The following is a 27274-nucleotide window of genomic DNA, read 5'->3' as shown; positions in this document are numbered from 1 at the left end:
AAATTCAACATGTGTTTTTCCTGCAATAAATAATCTGAATCATTATATCTATCCTAATTTTAATGATTTATATAGCACACAAAATTAATTCATGAATGGGCTATTTATATGGACATATAGCATATACTAATTTAATATGTTATAGGAAAAAAATAGAAAGTTTTATATTTTTGGGAATGACTAGAAATTTGTTGGATAAAGGATTCAGACGCAGGGGTTGTGGGTAAAGTTAATAGAATACATACTTTGTGTAATAGAAGTAGTTTGTTATTGTTACTTTAATAATCAATCAAAATTAACTTTATAAACTGACCTTTGAGATGTAAAACTTCGCATTTCTCTCCCACTTCCCCTGTTATTCTCTCTCCATCCTGTGTATCCTTCGTCAATATCAATCTCCCCATTGAAGCATAATCTCAGATTCCAAGTGTGAATCATCAATCAATATTCTTGGCACAAATTAGGTTATGATTGTTCTTTCTCTGCTTGGATCTTTCATGCATTTCAGCTAAATTTTACCCTCTTATCATGTTTCTTTCAACACAATCACTATTTGATGATCTGTGACATGTTTTCTTTTTTAATGCTCATATCCTTGTATTTTGGTATTCATTGATTCTTCCAATTATCTGAGTTTTGTGTACCTGGATTCCGCTTGCATGATTGGTCCGATTACCATTTATGTTGTGGAATTCGAATGGGTTCTACACTTTTTTTGATTTATGGGCTTCTGATGCTACCAATTACTTTTAAAGTTCTGTTTCCTTGTGGTTCCTTGTCCTGCTAGCAGCATTTTTCCTTTCTGATGTTTTGCTTTGTCAGAGTGTCATCCCGTTGTATGTTTCCTGATATCTGGAATGTATATTATGCATTTAGTATGACAAGAAATGTTTCCAGGGGAAAATATTTTACCTTGGGAAATCATTTTGTGGAACCATTTTTAAGTGTTTGGTTGGTATGGAAGTTTGTTATATATGGTAATCCTACAAAATGTAGGATAAAGCATAAGGATAGAGCCTTGATGATAGTTTTGAGTGTTGAAGGTTGAAAGCAATGTCTAATTGACTGTGTATCGAGCAAAGCAATATGAGTTGGGATATTTGTATAGGAAATGACTTCAGGTAACCAAACACTAAAAAGCATTTTCCTGGAGGAAAATATTTTCAGCCATACCAATGACACCTGGTGAAAACAAGAAAGGAGATTCATTTTCATTTTATTAATTTCTCTTTCATGCAATATGATTGTAGGATTTTTACAAATGTGAATATGTGAAGACCCCTGTCACATCCATATCTTCCTTAAGCTCTTCAGCTGACTGACTTATTATATGTTGGTTCCTTGTAAAAGGTGGTCAAGTTGAAGGAGAGCATCTTAGTAGAGAGCAATGAGCCAGCGCCCGTCTGCACTTACAAGACCAACTTCAAGTATGATCTCACTGCACTATCAAACGTCTGCTTATGTGCTAATCTAGCTTTGTATGAGAGTAGTTACTTCACAGCAACCATCTTATTGTCCCTTATGTGTTGGTTCATGACGAATCTTGAAATTGCATCCAAGAGACTTTTTGTAAATTGAAGCATCTAAGCTTAAGAAAACTGTGAGTTTGTAGTCCGTGATACAAAGGTGTAAATAATTACTTCTCAAATTTCTGAGACGATAACGTCTTTCGATTTTAATGGAAATTGTGTCTGTAGTTCTTCACATTTATGTGCATGCTCAGACTTCCTTATTGGTTGATTGCAATATAAAGATGCTCCTTGGAGAATTTCAAGCTCACTCTTTAGAAGTCAAAACACCTCTTGTTTAGTCCTGGTTCTATCTGTTCATCTCTTAAGGTTATGGCGTGAGCTACAAAGGCCTGGTCATTCAATTGAGTTGTGAAGGAGAACATTGAAGAATAATGCAACCTGTGTCCATAGAACACTTCTGTTGAGACCGACCAGACCTGTGTTTTCAACATGGGTTACAGATGTCAAGATCTCTTGCTTTATAAGGGTATTGGAAGCAGTAGGTGGAGCTTCTACAGTCATGTTTGGTTAAAGGCTTATTTCCACCTGTTTTTATTGTATTTTTAATTGTTTGTTTGATAGGTTAGCCAACTCATCTTAGAAGTTCACGTGAAAGTTGAAATGATTACACCAAAGAGCAATAACTTGTTAGCCATGTAGGTGGATTCCCATGTCTGCACTGAACCTTTGATTGTTAGACCAGCGGTAGAGCTATGAATTTCATCAAGGGGATTCAAGAAATTCTCTCTTGCGTCTAGGGGATTCAACAATTTTTATATATACACATAAGAAGGTTTTTCACCTGTATACATAGTACAACTTTCAGGTGAAGAAGGTTTAGTTGAACCCCCTCATCAAAAGTGTATCCGCTACTGATGTTAGACCATTTTTAAAGGTGGAGTGTATATGCTTGTCTTTTGGTATTGCTGTTTACTTCATACAGTAATTGAGAAATTACAGATTCATTTAATTGAGAGTGGACTATAATGAAAGACACCTGGCTTAACATTCCAAAATTTAATCTTGCATGCTAAAACTTCTTACTTTTCTTGAATTTTCCACTACCTGTTCCTTGTAAATAGGTCTATGGGATCCAGTAAGGCATTGGTCATTTACAAAGTAAAACTTCTTATAAGAAAGAAAAAAAAAGATGCACCCTTTTAATTTGTTTGCTGGTTATTGGGCCATAATTTCTACAACTTTACATGCCTAACATTGATGGCTGCACTATTGATAGTTGGCAGAAGTAGTCCTTTGTGAGATAAATGAATGAGGATTTGGAGTTATAAGTTTTAACTTTGAAGTACAAATTTTTTCGTCCTCGTATCATAAAAAGACAGCCCATGTGGTGTATTGACTGTTTCTTGTGCAGTTTGAGATAGTTCTATGCTTTTATTTTTTCCAACTAACTACTATGTTTTGCTACAAAATGATGACTCAATCTTCATTGGTCACAGTAAGCTACTACCCTGTCCTTGTATAGATACCTCCAACCTTTTCAATCTTTGAATAATTAGATTCATCTTTTACTTTTTGTGTGACTGGTAATTGTAAATTCACAGGCAAGAGAAGATTGAAAGACCTTTTGCTTCAAAAAGATAATCGTGTATGTGCTGATTGTGGTTCTCCAGACCCTAAATGGGCGTAAGTTTCGGCACCTGATGCCTACTTATCTTTCTATTTGAAGAAGTGTGGATACTTTTTGGATAATAACAGGAACAGGAAATGCATAATGCACATATCTAATGATTGTAATTTATGGGCCTCTTTCTATATAGACCTAAATTTGAAGTTCTTATATTGGTTTTTTTCCCTTTTGGGGGTGGGTAGGGGGTTGTCACTTTCTTAGATGTAGCTTTCTTTATTATTTCTTTCTGTTCTTCTATAACTCTTGCCATGCATGTAGTCAAGCTGTTCCCCGAGGACTGTATGTTCAGCCAGCAAAGCTTCCCTAATATAGAGAACAACCATATACAGATATCTGTCAGGTTGAGTGGAAAAAGGAAAAAAGTGATTAGATGAAAGGCAATTTAGTTCAGTTTAGTGTCTATCGTTGAAGGTTAGCAATTAAAGACCTTTGTATTGGCAAATCATTGTAATGATATGGTGAGAAGAATTTCATTTTTTATGATTATGGTAAAAGACAGCTGACTCCTTCCTGATATAAGTTTATGGCCTCAGCTACCCTGTTGGTGTAACCTATTACTACCATACCTAGCCTACATCATAATTCAAGTCATCCATTTAGTAATTACCTAAAAGATAGGGAAAATGGTATGCCGCAAATAAGAACAAACTTGGAGATCGAGATATATAATATGCTTATTCTTGAAGAAAACGATAGTGCCTTGCCATGCAAACTTATAAATTTCAAAGAGTAGTAGGATTTTAGCTTCCTTTTCTTGATGTTCATTATCAAATAGTTTTTATTGCTGAGTTGCTAGCTTCATGAGGAAATTGCTCAAAGTTTTGATATTATATTTCGTAAAAGATGGAGGTATGTAGAATAGCAAATTACTGAATGTCAATGCTGTTTTGTTTGTTGACGTCGTAAACTGATGATAATAACAAGTGCTACATCTTTTAAGGGTCCTCTGTTAGATAGAAACTACTCTACAAGTTCGTTATATCCCCTGCTAATTTATTTTTTGGTTTAGTTGAATACTTATATGAGTAGAAGTTAGTGAAACTAACTCTAGATGTATGTTTATTTGGAATTGTTGCTTCCAATAAGCAGTTGAAATTTGGATAGCAACAGATTTTCTCCCTCGTCTTCTCTCTTGGTAAGGACCGTCCTCTTTACGTTTAGGCCCTTGAGCTCTGTCCCTCCTGTTAAATTCCTTAGGGTGGTCCGGTTTGAGATCTATACCCTAGCATTATGTCATATGGTCTTAGGTATGGCTGTTAATTTTTAGTTTTTTCAATTTTTTGCAAAACTAATTTTGTAAGTATTAAACAAAGAATAATTAAATAGAAGTGCTATTTGAAGAGGAAAATTCCAGGAAACTTTTTTAAGCTCAAGTTCATCATGCTACATCATTCTTCCAGATTTACAGAGGATAGAAATTTAAGTACTGCAGCACTGTCCCTGGTATGAGCATCTTGAACAATCTGTCTCACTATCACCTTGGCCTCCCTAGCTTTAGCTTGAAATATTCTCTGATTCCTTTCCTGCCAGATGAGATATACAGTTGCAGCTAATGCTACTCTATAGACCACAACCTTTGGTTGCTTCCCCCTGCAATTAGTGACAGCGGAGTTTGTTTCCTCATCCCACTCAGCTGGCTTCCTATATATGTTTAGCCATGTAAGTATCTTCTGCCATATGTGTGTGGAAAAGGAGCATCTAAAGAACAGATGGTTGATACTCTCAGGCTCAGCTTCACACAACACACACTGCACATCTTCCAGACAGCCCCAAGATGTCAATCTGTCCTTTGTGAGTTTCTTGCCATGTAGGGCTAAGTAGAGAATGAAACTCTACTTTGGACAGGCTACATTGTTGCAAATCATCCTTCTGATAATCACCTCTAAGTTTCTGGTACAGTTGTTTGATAGAGAACTTTTTTAACTGTTTTACTAGATTTTCATAATTTCATCCCATCCAGCAGCTTCAAAGTACTTATAAGCTTGGAGGATCTTCCTTATCATCCAAAAGGCCTGCGGAGCTTCAACCCCACAAAGTGTACCTTGCTTCCCATAGTACATATGTATCCACTGTACCCACAGCCTATCTTTCTTCTTGCACAAGTTCCACAAAAAACTTACTGACAGAAGCTCTGTTCCAAGTCTGCATATTCAGAATGCTAAGTCTCCCTGCAGTGTCTGGGCTACATAGATGATCCTTGGCAATCAGAGCTTTCTTGGTCAATTCTGCTCCTCTTGTCCAAAGGCTCTATACATGGCTTCAATACACTTGATAACCTTCTTAGGCATGACAAACACCTGCGGCCAGAACACTTGGATAGAAAACAATACACTCTAGTTGAGTTGAGTTCTCCCTGCATAAGATAAGAACCTAGAGGTCCAGTTCAGGATTCTCTCCATAATCTTGTCAATCAGTGGCTGGTATTGTAGGATGGATACTCTTTTAGTACTTAGTGGCACTCCTAAGTACCTTTGCCCTCTCTTATGATGCCATTCATACTTCTGCTCTCCCTGTCCGATCTTGGGTCTGGCCACAGCATCCTCCTTGGGTTGGCATCTCTGTCCTATAATCAAGCATGTTGGGCAGTAAGTTGGTGTCCACTCATATTCAATCACGTGAGTGAACACTCTACCGTTTGGATCCTCAACATTGATATCCTTAGGCATATTCCTAGTCATGTCCATCTCACAAGCAATCTAGCATACAAAATTCTATCCACCTGAGTAGTACACTCATCTACATAGATTAGGATACCCAATCCACTTCCAATTCTACTCAAAGATCGCACCTCCCAGCAATTCATTGGAAGACTTGGGAATTTTACTCAAATAGGAATGGTTTGCAGGTCCTCCTTGTGAAATCAAACTCAGGGGACCAAGCTTTTACAATAACTGGGTTTTTTTAAAAGAAAAAATTTCAGGAAGATATATTCCTGGGTAGGTTGAATATCATTTCATGGAGAGCACAAAAGACGGGGGGGGGGGGGGGACTAGACCTTACCCCTGATATACAATCACAGATTTTCAAGCAATCTAGGCTAAAAGAGGAGTGTCTAACAGTAGGTGTTCACACCTTCGCTAACTACAATGAAATATAACGCTAGCTAACAAAAAAGTTGGCTTTGTCATATCGTAGCCTCACATTAGGAATTTGCCTTCTATCCAAAAAGAAAGATCCTAATGCACCTCTTGGCAATTGACTAATGATATGAATCAAAAGTTGATTATCCAAAGTAGTGGCTAACTTGGCTAAATAATCCGCCACCATGTTAGCTTCCCTATAGCAGTGAGTAATAGTTACTTCCCTATGCTCTACAAACGCAATGGTATCCTCAATGAAGGGCTAGAGAATAAGGTTGCTAGTAGTTTTACTCGTCAACATATCCGTGATTACAATAGAGTCCAGTTCTATGATGCATTTTCTGACATCGTTGTTCTTGATCCATTGTCCAGCGTATCTAGCAGCCATAGCTTCGGCAACATTGTGGTTATTACATTTAACAGGAACAACAAATGCATATAAAAGATTTCCATGTTCATCTCTGGCCACACCACCAATGCCTACTCTTCCTATCTCCTTCATATAGCTGCCATCTGTTTTGAACTTGGTCCATCCTGTTTGAGGCAACCTCCAAGTCACCGCCTTGTAGATTACTCTTGGCCTAAGCTTTTCTATCATATCACATAGTTGTAGCCAATGATAATCCAATTTGCAAGTAGGGAAGCTTGATTCATGGTTGCTTTTAGATTCCATAGTATTTGTTGCTCCATTTTCCTTGTGTAGAATCTATTTTGCCTCCCATATCTGCAGGCACATCTGGCCCTCCATAATTCCCAAAATATATAACGGGTAATACTTGGATAACCATTTTGTGGACTGCATTTTTGATCGGAGTCTACCATCAATCTTGCAAGAAGACTCTGGCCTGGTTTCTATGATATTTGATGCCTAGGGGATGCCCAAAAAACTTCCATAGAGTTTGTGCAGTTTCACTTTCAAAGAAGAAATGTTGAATGGTTTCTATCACAGGAGCAGCACAACAAATACAATCAGTTGGCATATTGTCAACGTACCTGCAAACAGAGTTATTAGCAAAAGGTAGTTTACTCTTAATTAATCACCAAGAGAGAAAAGATAATTTAAAAGGGAGATTTTTATGCCAAACTCTGTTGATCATATGATCAGATTGTCTATGAGTTCTGATCCCATTCCAGACTTCTTTGTTAGAGAAAGTTGCATCTGCAGCTGACTTCCATGTAAGATAGTCGCTTTTTCCAGGATCACTTTGTTGAATATCTTGACATATCCAATTTGGAAGGATTCTGCGTAGCCTCTCCATATTCCATCTTTGATCTTTAATATAGTTATTAACCATAATTTTGGTAGGGTGAGTCTGTCCTAGGCAATGGTTAGCAATTGCCCCAAGTCCAGTCCAATTATCCCACCAAAAACTAATCCTTCCATTATGAATTTTCCAGATCATATTAGGCTCAGCTTTGCTTATAACCTTAGTCAAAGTCTTCCAAATATGAGAATTTCCAGAGACCCATACTTTGTTGACGGGCTGAGCTCTAATACAGTACTTTGCTTTAGTGAATCTTGCCCATAGAGTGTCCTGACATCTGAATCTCCACCATTTCTTAATATTAAGAGTTTCGCAGATGTCTGCCAACTTCCTAATTCCCACACCACCTTCTTCTTTTGGGAAGCACAAGTTCTCCCAAGAACTCCAGTGATAATTATTTTTTCCATTACTAGATCCCCAGAAAAATTAACAAAGTGTTTCTCAATCTGCTTGATAATACCTTTGGGAGGACTAAGAGCTGTCATAGTATATATCGGAAGCGACTGAAGGACATGCTTAATAAGAACAATTTCCCCCCCAAAGGATAACATTTTACTTGGCCAACCATTGAGTCTTTTGATGATCTTGGACAATAACTTTTCAAAATATTCACATTTCTTCTTTCCAATGTATATGGGACATCCCAAATATTCAAAAGGGAATTGCTTGTCCATAAAACAAGTTGACGTTCTAATCTTGCTAATTCTGGTTGGGCCAGTGCCTGGTGCAGTGAGGAAGAAGCATTTGTTGTTATTCATTTTTTGTCCTGAGCTTCTTTCATACTAATGAATCTGCTTCATCACCATCTGGATAGATTTAGTGTTGCCACTAGTGAAGATTACAGTGTCATCTGCATAAGATAAATGGTTAATAATAGGAGCTGATTCATTCATAACAAAACAAAGGAAACGTTCACATTGATTAAGATTATTAAGTAATCTAGCTAAAACTTCAGCACCAATAATAAATAAGGAAGGGGAAAGAGGATCTCCCTGTTTAAGGCCCTGAGACGATGTGAAAAATCCAGTTCTAGTACCATTAATAATGATGGAATACCATACATTAGAAATGATACCCATAATCATCTCAATAACTTCGTGAGAGAACCCAAACTTCTTTAAGACAGCCATTAAGAAAGGCCATGACATTCTGTCATAAGCCTTAGCCATGTCCAACTTAAGAACCGCATTTCCTCCCTTATTCTTGCATTTGATATTCTGGACAATCTCTTGAGCCAATTGAATATTTTCAGTAATCAGTCTTCCCTTAAGGAAAACACTTTGATTTTCTGAGATCATGAGAGGAAGCAACGGATTGACCTACTTGAAATGATTTTGGTGATGATCTTACTGGAAAAATTGCTCAAGCTTATTAGCCTGAACTCTGCGAAGTTAGCTGGACATTCCACTTTAGGGATTAATACCAATAAAGTGTGAGTGAAGAATTTAGTCAGTTTTCCTTTAAGAAAGAAAAACTGAACAAATTCTATCGCATCTTTCTTGATAATTTCCCAACAACTCTGATAAAACCTTCCTGAGTAGCCATCTGGCCCTGCTGCACTGTTAGGGCTCATGTTAAACACTGCCTTCTTAATCTCATCTTCTTGAGGGCACATAATCATATACCTGTTGTCTTCTTCTGTAATACAAGTAGGAATACAATCTAATATTCTGGTATCCAAGGTAGCCTGTTTAAGAATAAAGCATGCTCAAAGTGTTTAAGAGCCACTTTAGTGATCTTCTCGTCTCCTGAAACCCATTTTCCCTTTTTTATTCATAATTCTGCTCAAGCACAACCTTCTTTTTCTATTTCTTATCACAGAGTGAAGGTATTTGGTGTTATTGTCGCCTTCTTCAAACCACCTGACATGTGACTTCTGCTTTAATAAACTATCCTGTCTGTTTATCCAACATATGTATTCGGCGTGACCTTTATTAAGCTCTTCTCTACTATCAGCATTCCTCAAGTCCAAGTCCATATCCTCAAGCCCTTGAATTTTAGTTTCCCAAGAATCTGCTTGCTCATGAACATCTCCTATATCCTCCCTGGACCATTTGGATAATCTCCTTCCCAATCTTTTCAATTTTTGTTGAAGCCTCCACATAGGGTTCCCACAAATTTCTTGTTTCCAATCATTTTCAACAATGTTATGTCAATAAAATCATGTTGAGTGATCCAGAAGTCCAGAAATTTAAAATATTTCATTCTAGCCTTTGTACCATTCTCACACCTAAGTAACATTGGTCGGTGGTCCGAACCAACCCTTGGAAGATGTCTTACAGTGTTAGTTGTAATTTTGTGCCCATTGATCGTTAATAAACACCCTATCCAATCTTTTCCAAATCCGCTTGCTTGGTCACCGATTGTTGCACCAAGTAAATTTAGATCCACTATAACCGATATCAACCATACCACATGAATCCATGCATTCTGAGAAATCAAAGCTTTCCCTATTTCTATGAGGTAATCCACCAAGTTTCTCCTCGGGATGAAGGATGACATTAAAATCCCCTCCAATACACCAAGGGTTATTAATAATGGCATTAAGATCCTCCAAACTCTTCCATAATTCAATTCTCTCCATAGCGGTACATTTTGCATAAACTGCAATTACATAATGCTCCTGGCTGATTTGGTCTTTTTGGATTTTGAGAGTGATTTGTTGTTCATGATTCTGTGATTGTAGTAGTACAGTCTTCTCTCCAAAAACACCATATTTTACCATTGGTATTAGACATACAGTGATCGAAGCCCAAAAATCTTTTGTACCCCTCCACTTTATCTCTATTAACCATCGGTTCTGAAATAGCAATAATGTCAGGGTTGTATTTGTTAACCATTCCCTTGAGTCCGTGAATGGCCTTTCTCGATCTTACCCCTCTAATGTTCCAAATAATTGCACTAATCATTGGAAACATTTATATGGTAGATTTTTTGTTTCTAACCCCCTAAGAGGCGATGTAGTTTTTTTCCTGCTGCTCTTGTTGTCTATGTTGTGTCTGCTTCTGCCTCTTTTCACAGGTGACAAACCATGTTTGTCCTACACCTCATTAAGGTGTTGTGGTGCATCACTTTCTTCTTGTGATTTGCCTAGATTTTCATTTTCTTTCAGAAAATCATCTTTATTGATCTCAGTATTGTCTTCATCGGTGTTATCCACCTTCTCCTGAGAGCTATACGTATCAATCATGTTGTCGTTGAGATCTACCACTAATTTTTTAGCAGGCAGATTTTCAATATTCTTTGGAAGGCTAGAAGATTCTTCTTGATTGTTGACACTCCTTTCTAAATTGTCTCCTGTGCCCTCTTCGTATATATTGTTCTGATTTGCATTATCATATTTTTCTGCATCAGGCTGTTTATTACTTCTCTGTTGTTAAACCATCTCATTTCCCTCATGTCTAGTAATAATATCTCCTGCACTATAATCTTCTTCAACACATTCTTGATCCTTGGTATCCGTGGCTTGTTTCTCTGCGACCCTTGCTATTTGTTCTTTAGCTTTTCCAGATCCAAGTCTAACTTTCACATTAGATCTTTCTTTTGGCATCTTTTGTTTCTTCTTTCTCTTGATTTTGTCCAATATGTCCTTGAGGACAGAGCCTTCCTTTTCCAGTTCTTCACTTATCTTATTCCTACTTTTTTTTCTTTCTTGTTTCCTCAATCATAGAATCATTCCTTATAATATCATGTTGTTCAATTTTTTTACTCTCATGTTGATCATCTTCTCTGTGCACTTTGTCGTAGCTAACAGTTGCTTCGTTGTTCTCTTTGGTAGTATCATCTTTTTCATTAATATCAGTTTTTTCCTCATTATTGCCAGATCTGTCATGTTCTTCCTATTTTCAGTTCTCTGATCATGTTCCACCTCATTTTTCTTGTTACCACTTGTTTCAGCTTGTTCTTTACCTTTTGCATATTTTTCGGCAGCAGCTTTTTCCTCGGCCTTTTTTTGTTCCATCCTTCTACATTGCTATATAGCATGCCCCAAAATTTTACAGAATCTTCAATATTTAGGCACATTTTCATATTCCAACTTTTGGTAGTATCCTTTCAATGGACAAGAATCATCCTCTGATCCCACAAAAACAGAGGTTAACTTAGGCTTCGTGAGATCTACCTCCACCCGCACCTTTTCCATACTAGGTCTTGTTTTGTGATCAGTTGCAAGGTCCATGGTTAGAGGCGTCCCAACTGGCCCAACGATTTGTTTAACGTAGTTCCAAGTATGGCAGTGAAATGGTAATCCCGGCAATAACACCCAGACAGGAACTGCAGGAGAGTACTCATCAGGCTTAAAGTCCGGACTCCACTTTTCTAACCACATCATTTGACCTTTGATTTCAATAGACCTCTTATACTATACGTTTTTTGAAGTCATCTTCAATAGAGAGGTCTAAAAACACAGTGCGAAATCATATGCGCCAATTTTTACATTACCTCTGACAGTGATTTTCTCTGCAAACTTTGATCGGATCTTCTCTATTGAGGGCGTGTTCTCATAAACTTTCCCACAAGCGTCAGCTTACATTCATCAGCCATTATCCCGTAATAGTCACTAGCCTTGAAAATAACCGCAGGAATCCCATTATGAGTTGTGACTCTCGCTGTAACTTCTGGATTCCCAGATCGACTCTTGCTAGAGTTTGCATTTATAGGGTCTTGAATTATTTTGGCGTAATTGATTTTTTGAGCAATTTCTTCCGTGATCTGTGTCGCCTTAGTGTTGTTGTTTATATTCTCACCCAAACTCGCCTGTTCTGGGGTTATCGGCGTCCCCATCGGGACGGAGCGTGTTGCCCAAACGCGAGAAAAGTAAGAGAAAGCTTCTTTAGAAAATAACGGTCATAAACTGTACGGAGAGGATTTATAGGAGCTAAAAGGCTTGGAGCTCAAAATGAATTGTTCTCTAACTTAACGGTCATAAACTGGCGTATTGTTCATCATATGAGGCCCCAAGTATGGCATCTCATCCCTTTCCTCCAAGCTAGCAAACTTCACTAGAAAATAGCCATCATTGTGGTAGTTTACCTAAGGTTTTGCGAAGTAGTTCCAAGTGGCTGCAATATACCTTTTGAGAGCTGCAATGGTTGGTCGGCCCCTACAACATATAGTATCAATGCCTTCTTCCACCAGACAGTCTCTGACTCAATTTCATCCTCACACAGTTCGACTACCGTTTCTCCATTTTTGATGGTAGGTACAACATACCTCAGTGTCATCCCCTGCGCTGCTAACCAGTTGTCTTGGAATAAATTCGTCCACTGCTTCTTCTCTAGTTCTGCTAGTAGGACTTAGTTCAGGGAACAGTTCAGTCGGGGTCTTCTTAGGATTGGGTATTACATTCACACCTCTTGATTGTGCTGATTGAATTCCTACACTGGCTTGCTGTTCCTTTCCTGTGGTGTTCACCCCAGTCAATTCTGGGGTTTTGGCATCAGGCGTTGAGATTTTACTCCCAGGCAGTCCTGGCTAATGTTCCATGGAAATTGGGGTAATCCCCATAGAGGTTCCTCCCAATTCCTTCGTGCTAGCTGTACTTCCCTTGCTCGCCTTGCCTCCATTGTTGTTAGTGATCTTCTTCCCTCTACTCCTCGCCATTTCTGGCTAGGTGCACATTAGTTCGCCCTAGCGCCATTGCCTAGAGGGAGACAGGTCAAATATTAATTCTACTTTACGAGTATTTATAAAATACGTAACTTTTATTTTTCGATGACTGGTGTCCGGGCACATCAACTAATTCCACGGGATCCTATCACCTCCCACCAACAACAGATACCATGTAACTCTGTCCACCAAGATTAGGACATATGAGAAGAATCACCTAGTGTTTTTGTATCTGTTGGAATTTGAACTTGAGACCTCACGGCTCTCAATCACTTCATTGACCACTAGGCCACACCCTTGGGTGCTCATCAAATTGATAGTATAAAGGTCTTTGTAATTGAAAAGATGAACTAGATGAAGATTTCTATACAACAACTACACCCAAGTCCCAACCAAGTTGGGGTGTCATTATATATGCAAATAAAGATTAAAAAATTCAAAGTAAGTAATTATTTATGAAAAGATGGAACATGTAGACCATTTTCCAAAACTGAAATGAAAATGTAGGCATCAAAATTTGATTGCATATTTCAATCACCTAGAACAAGTTAGAAATTAAGAAAATGAGAGCTTGAGGGAGTGTTAGGAGAATATTAAGAGATAACTGTAAATTGGTCTTAGAAAAATAAATAATTAGCAGGTATTTTATAGTTTTAGGTTTTAGGTGATATCGTATATAATTGGACAGAAAAATGAGCCTCACTTGACTCACCAGATTGAAAAATGGAAGGATTTCATTGAGCCTCACTTGGCCAAGTCAGTTCCAACCCCCTAAAGAAGGGGTAGGGCTGGTTCCACGCCCCTCTTACCAAGTCTGGCCGGCCCAACCTCTTGGTTGACCTGACCCTTTATCAGGTTTGGTTGAGTACGGAAGATGATGTCATTGCTTCAACCTTAAAAGATATTTTAAGTAACTTGTGTGCTGTTGCTGTAGACTTCTATCTCCCTCTTGTTTTAGAAAACTACTTTTAAGAAAAAGAGTATAAGTGACAAGGTGAAAGGTCATTTTCTTTTACATGTTTATCCTCCTGGCCATTTCTGTTTCCAAGTATCTCAAAATAACTTTCTCCTCCTTCCATTTCTCTCCCTTAATTTTATAGTGTTTGCATTGTATTCATCAATTTCAGGTCGACCAATATTGGCGTTTTCATATGCTTAAAATGCTGTGGTGTGCACAGAAGCCTTGGAACTCACATTTCAAAAGTAAGTTTTTCACGGTCATTTGTTGTCTGTATTTTCTTCTTTTCTTCAGAGTTGATGGCCATGATTTACTGCTTGAACTACACTTCTCTTATTTGAGATACGTATGTAACTTAGCTCTATGGATTTACTTTTCCTAAGCAGAGAACCTAAATCTTTTTTCCCCAATGTCTTCATAATTGACTGCACACTGATGTTTTGATGTTCCAAATTCTATAGAGATCATTAATATAACCATTACCAAGGTCTTATAACCTTGAACTGTTTGTTTGTTGTAGTTTAACCAAATTGAACTTGCTTCCTGTCACTCTCAAAAGGTAAAGTATTTTTTTTCCTTTTGTCCTTTATGATACCAATGCACATGTTTGGTAGCTTGCAACTTGTTCATTAGAAAAGGAGAAGGGTGGCAGTGAGATTGATGAATGGCTGGTCATCTTCTGTATGACCCATGATTTACTGTTATTGGCAGATTTCCAGCAACAAATTTCCTGTTTAACCTGATTTAAAGTCGTTGAAATATTCCAATTATCTCAGATTATACTTTTTAATTTCTTAAATCAGTTTGCCAAGATTACAGAAAAACTTATCAAGTATTCTCCTCTTCATGACACATTTTCTGTTTTGCTCCGTCCTGGCACTTGCTGCTTTGCTATTGTCTTTTGGCAACCTGACTCCAGATAACTATCTGTTACCTCGACAATTCAGTAAATGTTTCGATATTTCTCAAGTACAGAGAGTTATATTGACTTGAAAAGTTCTGCTACTCCCAAATCACCTTTGTTTTTTAAGTCGAGTCTAGGATCGGTAAAGCACTAAATTTCTCAGTTTCCTTTAGCTTACTACATAGCCTTAGCAAGGTTTTTCTTCTAGAAGTCATGCTACATCTCTGATATTGTCAAGTGTGTAGATCCATGATTCTCTAGTGCATATTTTCCTGGCATGGGAAATGGCAATATCGTTCTTACTTCTTGTTAATACAAATTCTGATTTTCCTCCTCCTTAATATGACTATGATGTTGCAGGTTTTGTCTGTGACATTGGATGAATGGTCTGATGATGAAATTGATGCAATGGTTGAGGTTGGAGGTAATGCTTCGGCAAATTCAATCTATGAAGCTTATATTCCTGAAGGCATTTCAAAGCCAGGACCAGATGCCAGCCATGAGCAGCGTTCTAAATTCATTAGGTTAGGTCAGATGTGGAAGTGTTGTTCTTTCTATTTATCTTTACTTCTTGAGGCAGCCTTCATGAGCCTTTCCTTATTGATTGTTGTGTTAGTTTTTGGATAAATATTGACTTCTAGTAGGTCTTGTTTTCATTGATGTAAGCGCATTTCTTTTCAAGGTCTAAGTATGAGCGACAAGAATTCTTGAAACCAAGCTTGCGTATATTGTCAAATCAGAAAAAAGGATCTCTCAAAACAAGTTTATCCAACAAGATCACAGAGAGCTTTCAAAGTTCAAGTTCGAGTTCACAAAAATCTGTAAGTTCTAAATACAATATTCATCCTTTTTCCAGCTAATTCTTTTGCACAATGTTTGATTTATATGGAGTATTTGATAATTTCTCTTTGACAAACTGAATCAAATATCTCACTATGACATCTTCCCTCATCAAGGTCGGCCCAATAAATTAGTGTCATAAAGCCAAATTTCTTATGATGCTATAAAGAAATTTAATATAATTTTATATCTCTACATAGACATGCAAAAATATAGTATCACAATTTTCTTCCAAAATTGATTGTAGTTTAGTGTTCTTACAACACAAATAGAAATTTATTATTTATATTGAGAAGACTTAACTTTATTTACTATTATGAAGATTTGAGTTCTTTAATTTGAAGTTCTAAAATATTTCTATGGTTAAAAAGTAGGCAATATTTCCCTTTTTCTCTTTTAATAAAGAATTTGTACTTTTTAATTTTTTTTCTACAAATATCAATATTGTTAAAGTGAATAAAATTATTAAATTCATTATTAAAATTTGATGCCTCAAAATTTTGGGGGCCTAAGCAAAGGTCTTACTAATTTCCCCATCATGCATGTAGGTGCCAAATAATTCTTGTTGGTGTTGTCTAAGACATTCCTTTTCTAGTGCGTCTAGGTAGTGGTGGACGAGTGGTAGAGGGCATTATATTTGTTTGTAAATTGGTAATCCTGATGTTTCAATTTGTTTGTTTTAATCTGACTTGACATAGAGTTTAAGAAAATAAAAATGAATTTTGAATCTTATGGTCTTAAACTAAAGATATGTGTAATGTACTAAAATGCTCTTTTAACCTTGTGGTCGAAAACTAAAGATATGTGTAATGTAGCAAAATGTCTTTCTAATCTTGTGGTCTTAAACATGCCATGCGGGTGGGTTGTTGAAATAAAAGAATTGCCAAATTAGGAAAGAGGCATTTCTTTTGAAACACACTATAAAATAAAGTAAGACAAACAAATTGAAACAAAGGGAGTACTTCATCACACGTGAAGTTTAATCAATATGGAGTTATTTCACAATAATGTTGAAAATATCATTAAATGTTTATCGCGTTTCCATAATCAATTTTATGTTGTTAATATTCACTTTGTTCACAGGAAGGCATGATTGAATTTATTGGAATGCTGAAGGTTAAAGTAATTAAAGGCACAAACTTAGCCATCAGAGATATGCTCTCAAGTGATCCTTATGTTGTCTTGAATCTTGGGAAACAGGTTAGTCATTTTTTGACATGTGATTTAAATTTCGAAATGAAGAGAAAAAGAGTTCAAAGTCTTTGTTTTTGGTTATTTGATTGAATGATTGAATTGTGGTAGAATTTGTTGAAAGTTGTCTTTATATTTTGAAAAAGTCTTGCCTTTTTCCCATTATTCTCTATATGATTGGGGTAGAAAGAGAATATTATATCTACGTAGTTTTGCTTGGCAAATAATTATTAAACCTTTTGATGATGCATGCTCTTACTTATACATAGACTGTCGAAGAACTAATGAGTAGAAGTTAACTATGTGTCTCGTATTTGGTTCTTTGGTTCTTTTGTTCAGAAAGTGCAAACAAGTGTAGTAAAAAGCAATTTGAATCCAATTTGGAATGAGGAAGTAATGCTTTCTGTTCCACAAGATTACGGAGCTGTAAAACTGGTAATAATTCTATTCTACTTCTCTCGAGAACAATGTCTATGAACTTTTTCCTCATTTCTATTTTCCTTCATCTTTATGCTTATTTTTATTAATAAAAATTTTCAAGAATTTATTTTGACGATACAATTATAAGCATTTTGTTAGAGGATAAACAAAAACTTCTTTTTATTGATTATACAAGATTACATATATTGCTTAATGAATTAAAGAAGAACTTCTAACTACTGAATGAATTATTTTAAGGAACTTAATGGTGTCAAAAAAGTAAAAATGATTAGGTAAAAGAAAAAATATTGCAGTTATTTGGTTGTTTTTCGGTGAGCAAGTTTTATTTATTTGTTTTTTACTATTAAGGTTGTCTTAATAAAATTAGTGACGTAAAACCAAATTTAAATAAGAGGTGTTAAGTATATACACAACAACATCATACCAGTGTAAGTAACACATATACAAAGCTAGTAGAAAAGAAAAATACATAATCAAAATTCAGGGAAAATGAACAAGAACAATAAATATGGGTTACCTTTTCTATTTTCTCATACTTATTTTTTTAGGGTAGTACTCTTAAACACATAAAACCTTTAACTTGACATAGTAATATTATTATTTATAGAGTAAAAATTAAGTCAAGTTGATAAGTGTTAGCCATGTGTTTACAACATATTATCTTGGATGTTGTAAAAACTTAATTTATTAATATGAAGATTTGAGCAGCTTATTTAAAGTTCTAAAATATTCTGTTAAGAAGTAGATAGTTTGTTTTTTAAAAATATTTAAATATAAATTTTGTATGTTTTTTACAATCTTCAATATTGTCTAAGGAAAATAAAATCATAAAATTCACTATTTAAAATTCTTGGGGCCTCAAAATTGTGGGTGCCTAAAGCAAACACTTAACAGCGTCACTCTAGAGCCACCCTTGTTCCTATCAACTAATGAAGCAACACCAATCCGGAGAATATACTTGCATAATTCTGTGAGAACAATTATTGTAAGATATGGAGATAATTATTGAGTGAAATTGCCTTGCCTTTTTCAATTATAATTTATTGACACAACTAGGTCCTCGACTATAAGGATATTCACATGGGAATGAAGAGATGGGAAAAGTTATTGGAGCTGAAAGAGAGGGCTCTAGGAAGTTACCCAAAGCAGAAGGAGGAGAGGCCTTTGAAGAGTATAAGAGAGCCAAGAGGGAAGCTAAGAAAGCTTTTAGTAAAGCTTGAGGGGAAGCCATAGATGGGTTGTTTCGAAAGTTAGGACATGAGAAAGGGAGAAAGAAATATTTAAACTAGTACGACTTGAGAGAGAAACAGAGTAACAACTTACACAAGTGAAGCATATTAAAGACGATTCTAAATAAGTGTTGACCGGAGATAATGAGATTAAGAAGAGATGGAGGAACAATTTTGGTCAACTCAACACGGCTACGAGAATAATAATTTGGATCACCATACATTTGTGTATGATAGAAATTTAGATACACATAAAATTAGGCCAACAGAGAGGAAGATGCCATGAAAAATATGAGAATTGGGAAAGCTTGTGTTCAAGATGGTATCCCATTGAGGTTTGAACGTGTGTTGGAGAGATTGGAGTAGGATGGGTTACCAAGCTACTCAATGTTATATTAAGAAGTGGTTGGATGTCCGATGAGTGGAGAAAGACTACCTTGAGTACCATTTATAAAAAACAAAGGATATGTTGAAGGTTGTCGGTTGTCCGAACTGTCATGGCATTAAACTAAAGAATTTTACGGTGAAACTGTATAAAAAAAGTGAAAGAGTGTAGCTTAGTACACTACTAGAGTGACAGAGAACCAATTTGGATTTATGCTAGATAGATCCACAATGGAGTTATTTTGCATAGAGGATCAGAGAAAATTATCACTACAGGAAGAAAGATCTATATATGGTGTTCATTTGACCTAGAGTAAGCATTTGATAGAGTATATAAGAAGTTCACAAATAAATTCATATTTCAAATATATAAAAAAAGCCATAAAATACATGTGAAGGAGGCGTTACTAGCATGAGTACAATGGTAAGAGATACTAATGTGTTATTCCATGACCATAGGCTTACACCAGGGATCGACATTGAACCCGTACTTGTTTATCCTTGTTATGGATAAGCTATCTGACACTAATATAAGATGATGTCCCATGATATATATTATTTGCTGACCATATTATATTGATTTGACGAAACAAGCAAGTGTGTCAACCAAAAGCTTGAACTACGGAGAAGAATCCTGTAAACTGAATGTTTTCAGGATGAATAAAAGACTGAATATATGAATGGCAGGTTTAGTTAGTATAAGAAGAGTAAAGTTGAGGTGAAATTAGACAGAATTGTTGTACCTTAACACAAATAATTCAAATACCTAGCGTCGTTATAGGAAAATGGAATGATAGTTAAAGATGTGACTCATAGAATCAAAATCGGATGGTTGAAATGTAGAAGTGCTATTAGGGTGTTATTTGATAGAAGAATGCCTAGCAAAGGAAACATAATTTCTATATAACAATCATAAGATTTCTATATAACAATCATAAGACCAACAATTATTTTGTAGTGAATGTTGGGTCGTTAAAGTCCAAAACATCCATAAGATGAGTGTCGCAAAGACGCGGATGCGAAGGTGGATGTGCAATCATACAATATTAGATAAGATTAAAACTGATTACATTCCCTAGAAGGTGAAAGTAGCACACATCAAGCATAAAATGGGAGGTCGCTTGAGATGATCTTATCATGTTTTGCTTTGCCTTCCAAATGCATTAGTTTGTAGGTGTGAGATCATTATGAAAGAAGTTATTAAAAGAGACGAGACGAGGTATACCTAAATTCACATGGAAAAAGTTGTATAATCTCCTGGAATCCATGTAGACTTAGAGAAAGATAAAAGCATAATAGAAAAAATAAAATAGAACTAAAACTTTTTATTTTTATTTTGCATAATATTGCTCTGAAGATGAGTTTAAATGGAGAAATATTAGGAGCCTCTATGGCTTTGGTCTCCTTGTAAGAGCTAATTGTAATGTGTGGATTAGGTGCACATCATGGGTTTCAAGTCATGCCTCTGACAAAAGCTGGTATTTAAGTGGAGAAGGATAAAGAGGGAGGCCTATTACTCACCGAGTTCACAAACCGTGTGCAATTTGTCCTCAGGGATTTCTCGGTTATAAAAAAAATGATGAATTAGGATTCATATAGCAAACCCCAACTTGTTTGAGAGGGGGGGTAGTTGAGGTATATCTGATGGGAAGATCCCTATTTCGTGGAGACACTACAATGCTACGGTGCCCCCACCTACGTGGGCATTGTCACAGTGTTTCAGCATGCACCAAAAATAGAATGCAAAAAGGGGGAAACGAAAGCCATGCTCATTTTGTATATTTGAACTTCATTAGTCCTTATAGAGACTGTTGCAAACATGAAATCTCGTAAGAGCTCCTGCTTTGCATAACTGCCTCCTCTATGAGACAAATTTGCACTTGCGGGTTCTAATGTAGTAAATGATTTAATGATACAGGGTCTTTCAAAAGTTATTTTACAATTTTGATGAGCTTCTGTTGCCGTATTCAGAGTTAATCCATCATAATTATTTACTGACCTCAGCAGGTAGTATTATGTTATAGGTACATACTTTAGTTATGGCTTTTTATGAGATAATCAGAAGTCTTAAGGTTTATCATACAGTGCTCATGATAGGAAGAAAAGGCATAAGATGTCTTACCCTATTCAAATGCATAAACTTCTACTTTCTCCCCCCCCCCCCTCCCCCCTTAATTTGTTTTTAATATTAGAAGACTTTGGGTCCCTTTGGTTGAAAAGTTACTTCTTTATTCACTAGAGTTCTTGAGTTTAGTAACAATCCCGAATGGTTAGGTTCTTGAACCAAAATCTGCTCCATCCTATTCCTTCTTTGAGTAACCCAGTACGTGACTAACTTGTGTGGTTCATTTTTTTTTGCTTTTTGCTAGTCAAGCTGATCAGCAGACGAGCTTTTTCCTGAAACACTCTGTAGCTTTTCTTGTCATGTCTTTTGTCTATAGGGATAAATTGATGTTCCACTTGTATGCATTGTCAGTTACACTTTATTTTCCACATGATCAGAAGGGCAGAATATCGTGTGTGTTTTTATTCGTAAGAGCTCTTTTCCTGGTGTACTGTACACAACAGCATTTATCAAGTCAAAAGGATGCCTGAGCTTTAGTGAGCCACTTGTTTGACTTTTGCTTTGGATAAACAAAATTCGTATCAAGCACTTAGCATTTCTCGGTTCTCTCTTTACTTCAATCTCTTGTTAAACTGAATACTGAATACTGCATACTGCCGCCAAAAATGACCCTGATATGCCTAATTAAAATCTCATGTGCAAGCAGAAATTTTGTGGTACCAATGGTAGTGTTGGAAATCTGTGGTAAAATGAGAGTGTGATCTCAGGAGACCTTTTGTCAGTCTCAGCCGTTGCGTAATCTTACTCATTCTTTCTAGGAAAAATGCTGCTTGGTTGCTCAACATATATCAATTAAGTCTTCCGCTGCTTTCTGAATTATGTATACTGTTGGATTCTATGGCCCTATGCCTCTTTAAATGAGCTTCTTAGGACTAGCATTTGGGGTTTCAAAAGTGAGGTAAATCAGTAATAGTTTTCTACGTGCTTGTCTCTAACATAGTGTATCAAGTTAAGAAGTACTGTGAGTACATCTCAGGACTGGTCTGTGCCAGTTCACTTGAGCAGAAGAGTAATTTTTTATGTGCTTCTTTGTCTTTACCGTTTTATTTATCTCCTTCCCTTTTAATTTCTTTTCCATCTGAAAGATAGAATTCCCTATTCTGTATGTTGAATTCTATTTGAAAGAAGTCTATCGAAATAGTTGCAATGGGTATAAGTTCTGTGATGATGAACCTCAAAAACAATTGCCATGGATCTCTACTTGTATATAAACTTTGGATGTCCCAGAAAACCTTCTTTTTCTGTCCGACATCTTTATGCCTATGCATTTCCTTGATGCATGTCAAATAACTGAGACTTGTGAAATTCGGGTAACTATTGACTGTAAATGCACCTTTTGTTAGATCCTTACTCTTTATTTTGCATTCATTTTACTATCCATAGTTCAACATTACTCTCATCTTTCTTTTTACTTGGAACTGCAGCAAGTATACGATCATGATACATTCTCTGCTGATGATATAATGGGGGAGGCCGAGATAGACATCCAGCCTATGATAACATCTGCCATGGCATTTGGGGATGCTGGAATGTTTGGTAACATGCAGATTGGAAAATGGCTAAAATCAAATGATAATGCCCTGCTGGATGATAGCACTGTAAACATCGTGGATGGGAAGGTGAAACAAGAAGTAAATCTTAAGCTACAAAATGTAGAATCTGGAGATCTTGAATTAGAATTAGAGTGGATCCCTCTTGACCAATAGGTGTATATAAGATTTTAGAATTTTTTTGCTACTTACCCTCCCATTTGCGTTTTTGAAATAATTACATGTATGAACTTTTGAATTAGAAATATTGGATAATCCATGCTGTTGTATTATCTTGCACATTCTATTTATTTCTCAGGTGTTTTCTTTCCTATATTATGCACATGGACCAAATCATATTGCGCAAATCTATGCTTACGAGAAGTGTGGTGGGATGACAGTGTGGTCATAATTTTTTGTCCCCCATAATAAAAATCTTTAAAGAGCGTCATCTCTTCCTTTTTTATGTATACAATAAATACATTTTTGCCCCTTCACACTTCAGATATTTTTAAACAACTTTTCATGCTCAATTGTCTCTCAATGTTTATTTTTTTCTTCGTATCTTTCATTTTTATTTCTTTATTTTTCTTTTATTTATTACTTTTTCTTTTCTCTTTTTTCTTTAAAAAAAAACCTTTTTTTCTTTTTCTTTTTTCTCAACTTCTATTTTTTTCTCAAAGTAATCTGCAAACATGATCTTCTTTCTTTGGCATGTAAGTAACAATAAGGGTTTTACTTTCAAGTTAGTTAACAATATCTATAATCAAAATCACCCACATATCTAATGTAGAAAAAATAATGTATGTTAGCATCTAAATGATAGAGTAGTTTATGGAATAGGGTTGGATATCGGTCGGTTTGGTTTGATTTTGAAGTTTATCGGTTTGACTTGTTGACTATCGATTTATAGACATGCCAAATAGTTATAGAACCATTAAAATATTGTCTTATCGATTATTGGTTTATCAGTTATTGATTATTATCCGTTCGATTATCGGTTTAACAATTAAGATTTAATACAAAAAAACCATTGAAAATCACCAAAAAACAAAGTGATAAACTGTAACATCCCGTGTAATTCTAGCCTCGACTAAGTTTGAGGACCATAAGAAAGATTGAGAAAAGGGAGTTGTGCATATGGTATGAGTCAACCTACGAGTCGTAGGAACTCCTACGGATCGTAGGATGGACTCGTAGTGTTGGCATCAAGATTTGAAATATGGCCAAGTCTAGAAGTGAGTCTAAGAGTTTATTGACGACTTGTAGGAATGAATCGTAAAGTTGTGCTTGACTTCTGAAAAATATAAGTCTCGGTACTTTGACCACGAGTTGACAAGATGAACCGTAGAAAGAATCACGAGTCATAGAAATGACTCATAGAAACACCTGATACTTAGCCAAATTCCAGGCCCTTAATTTCACTTCTACGAGTCAAGTTGACGATCCGTCAAAGAGTCTACAAGTCGTAATAACGACTTGTATGAAAAGTTTAGAGACTTAGTTTTCTCTGATTTTCGAGGACCTACAGGACGAGTTGAGTCTATGACTTGTCAAGTCTTTGACGACTCGTAGACACGAGTCGTAGACCCCAACATTTTCCAACCCAATTCCGCGACTGACGATGACGACCCGTAGATATTTCTACGAGTTGTAATGACGACTCATAGACGGCAAACTTCAGGTTTTTACTAAGGATAGATTGGTCTTTTCCCACCTCTCTTAAGCTGAAACCCTGACGTTTTAGAACTAAATTAAGTCTCTTATCAGTACTTTATAAGCATAATACTCTCATTAACACTTAGATTATTGGAGAGAGATGATTTGAGAAGAGGAGAAAGGATATGGTCAAGTTCTTCAAGAAGGGTCTTTGAGATCTTGATTGCTCGTCGTGTCCAGGTATGTAAGGCTAACCTAAAACATGGACTTTGTTCCTCCATGTGCCCATGATTGCGATAGATTGATTGTGTACGGATTGAGTCTCCATGACTGCATTCCTTGAGAAAGTCTTGTCTTAAAAATATACATATTTTACTGATTATTGATGAAATATCGATTGTTCTACAAATTGATTCCCTGAACACATGATTTGAACTATTTGTGTACTTAAACGCTAGAATTATATGTTGATTGATATTGAATTGTATACATCTTAAGATTGAGTCTAGAGCCTTGAATTGTGAATGTATGATTGTGAATGGAATGTGAATATGATGATAGTATTAATAGTATTGACAAATTAATAGTCCTGAATGTTGTCATAAATAATTGTCTAAAACTTCTCTCAACTAGACGATTGAGAATGATTGGGAAATTGATTGGTTGAAAGGATTGATTTGATAGAACGAATCAGTTGAAAAGAGTCCACAAGAGACTTATTGATTTGGTTTGATTTGGATTGATTGTCTTATGAGCTTGAGTTTTGGGAGGAGTATCGAGCACCGAATTGGGCAAGAGTAAGTGATAAATCAAACCCACTAACTACGTCGCCAAACGTTGGAGAGGATTGAACTGTTAAAGTCAAATGTTTTCCAAATTATTGTCCTGACATAATATGACCTGATTAGTTATGGATCTATGATTGTTAATTCGTTCTTATCATGGCAAGGTAAGGACGGACGTGGCAATAATGTTGGCTTATTGTACTATCACTGGCTCATAAGTGATGGTTGTTAGATAAGAGAAACTCTCATTTAGTTCTTGATAGTACTTTGAGTCGGATTGGAATGGATTGGATTGGATTGTATATGATTGATTTTTTCTAAGTCATATTATTGTTTATACTTAAGACATCTTGATTGAGTTTTTCATTCTTTTGCTATGAGATTCTGAGTTGATTTGATTCTTTTCTGATGCATGTTTCATTCTGCCATTTTATATACTCGTACATTTCATGTACTGACATCCATTTGGGCCTGCATCATTTTATGATGCAGAGACAGGTACTAGGGATCATCAACAGGCGCATCGTTGAGGGTCTATCCATATTTAGCTGATTGGTGAGTCCTCCCTTCTTCTGGAGGATTCCACATCTGAGTTTAGTTTTGTTCCTTTAATTAGAGGTATCCATGAACCTGTCATCGGCATCATCTAGACGGTTGATAGAGGCTTCATAGACTAGATTGTGATGTTGTTGATTCGTATCATATGTGACTAGTTTCTTTCATACTAGTTTGTTGATTGAATTTGATAGATGATTGGCCTTTGGCCTTGTTTTATGAGAGGTTTTTTGATAAGTGAGTCTTTCGCTGATAGAATGTGATTGAATGAAAGTGTGGTTGGACTAAGTGGTTCACTTGAGGACCGATAATGTTCTTCAAGTGCCGCCCACGTCAAGGGTACCTCCCAGGGCGTGACATAAACCAAATGAACCATGATCATAGTTGATAAATTGTGATTTTCTCAAAAGAAAATGTAAAACATTGTATAATAACCAAGAGTTTGAGAGAACAAGAAATAAAAGTATGAAAACTAAACCCTAAGTGAAAAGTAATTTATATACCTAATAGTAATAAATACAAATTATTAAGTTACTATTGGGTTATCGATTAACTTGTTAAGAAAAAATCTTAAATCGTTAAGAACTAATAATTCGATAATTAAAAAAATTAAAACCATTACTGAAACTGCTAAACCACTAACCCATTACTGATAGATCAATAATATTTTCAGTTCGATTTATCAATTTCGATTCGATTTTGAACAGCCCTACTATAGAGAAAAATATTATAGTTTTGAAATAGTGTTACCTATGAGACATAAGTTATTTTTAAGCCTTGAGCTATGTGTTGCCTCTGAGGTAAAAGTTATAGAGTATTTCATAAGTTAGACAAAGTGAATAGTGTAAATTGTTGTCCAGGAGGAACTTGTTATTTTTTTTAAAAAAAATAAAAATCTTTGAGCTACGTTTTGCTCTAAGGCAACAGTATTGTGTTCCCTATTAGTTAGACTTAGTGAGAATGGTGAAAATTATTGTCCATGAGGCACAATTTTTTATTTGAAAGTCCTTGTGCTAAATTCTGCTTCTAGGCAAGAGTTATAAACCATCTCATAAATTAAGATACAATGTGGTAGTGTCAAGTCTAGCCCATGGATGTAACTTGTTGTTTGGAAGTCCTATGGCTAATAAGTCTTGGATCTAAGACAATTATTAGAGAATATCTCATAAATCAAGAAGGTCTCTTGCCCATGAGCGTAACTTATTCCTTAAAAAGTCCTTGGGCTAAGTCTTGCCTCTAAGATAAGAGTTATAGAGCAACTTATAAATCAAGACACAATTTGATAGTGTCAAGTCTTGCCCTTGGGTTGTAACTTGTTGTTTTGAAGTTTTTTCGTCTAAGTCTTGCCTATAAGATAATAGTTATAAAGTATCTCATAAATCAAGATCTCTTGCCCATGGAGCATAATTTATTTTTTGGAAGTCCTTAGACTAAGTCTTGCCTCTATGTCAAGCATTATAGAGTATTTGATAAGTCAAGACACAATGTGGTAGTGTCAAGTCTTGCCTATCAGGCGTAACTTATTTTTTTTTTAAGTTCTTGATCTAAGTCTTGCATCTAAGA

General features: G+C 35.9%; 1 protein-coding gene across 1 annotated transcript; it reads left to right on the top strand.

The window, feature by feature from the left end:
• The first annotated feature begins 208 nt into the window (after positions 1-208).
• LOC129873738 (ADP-ribosylation factor GTPase-activating protein AGD12-like) lies at positions 209-23000 on the top strand. The gene is made up of 9 exons (XM_055948905.1): positions 209-464; positions 1351-1427; positions 3074-3155; positions 14239-14314; positions 15334-15497; positions 15656-15794; positions 16897-17013; positions 17344-17439; positions 22608-23000. Exons 2-9 carry the CDS (start codon positions 1388-1390, stop codon positions 22887-22889), a joined length of 996 nt encoding a protein of 331 aa, XP_055804880.1. The 5' UTR covers positions 209-464; positions 1351-1387; the 3' UTR covers positions 22890-23000.
• The last annotated feature ends 4274 nt before the right edge of the window (positions 23001-27274 follow it).

Source organism: Solanum dulcamara, chromosome 11, assembly GCF_947179165.1.
Source record: "Solanum dulcamara chromosome 11, daSolDulc1.2, whole genome shotgun sequence".
NCBI classification, from domain to species: domain Eukaryota; kingdom Viridiplantae; phylum Streptophyta; class Magnoliopsida; order Solanales; family Solanaceae; genus Solanum; species Solanum dulcamara.
This window is presented reverse-complemented; position numbering and strand designations above follow the sequence as displayed.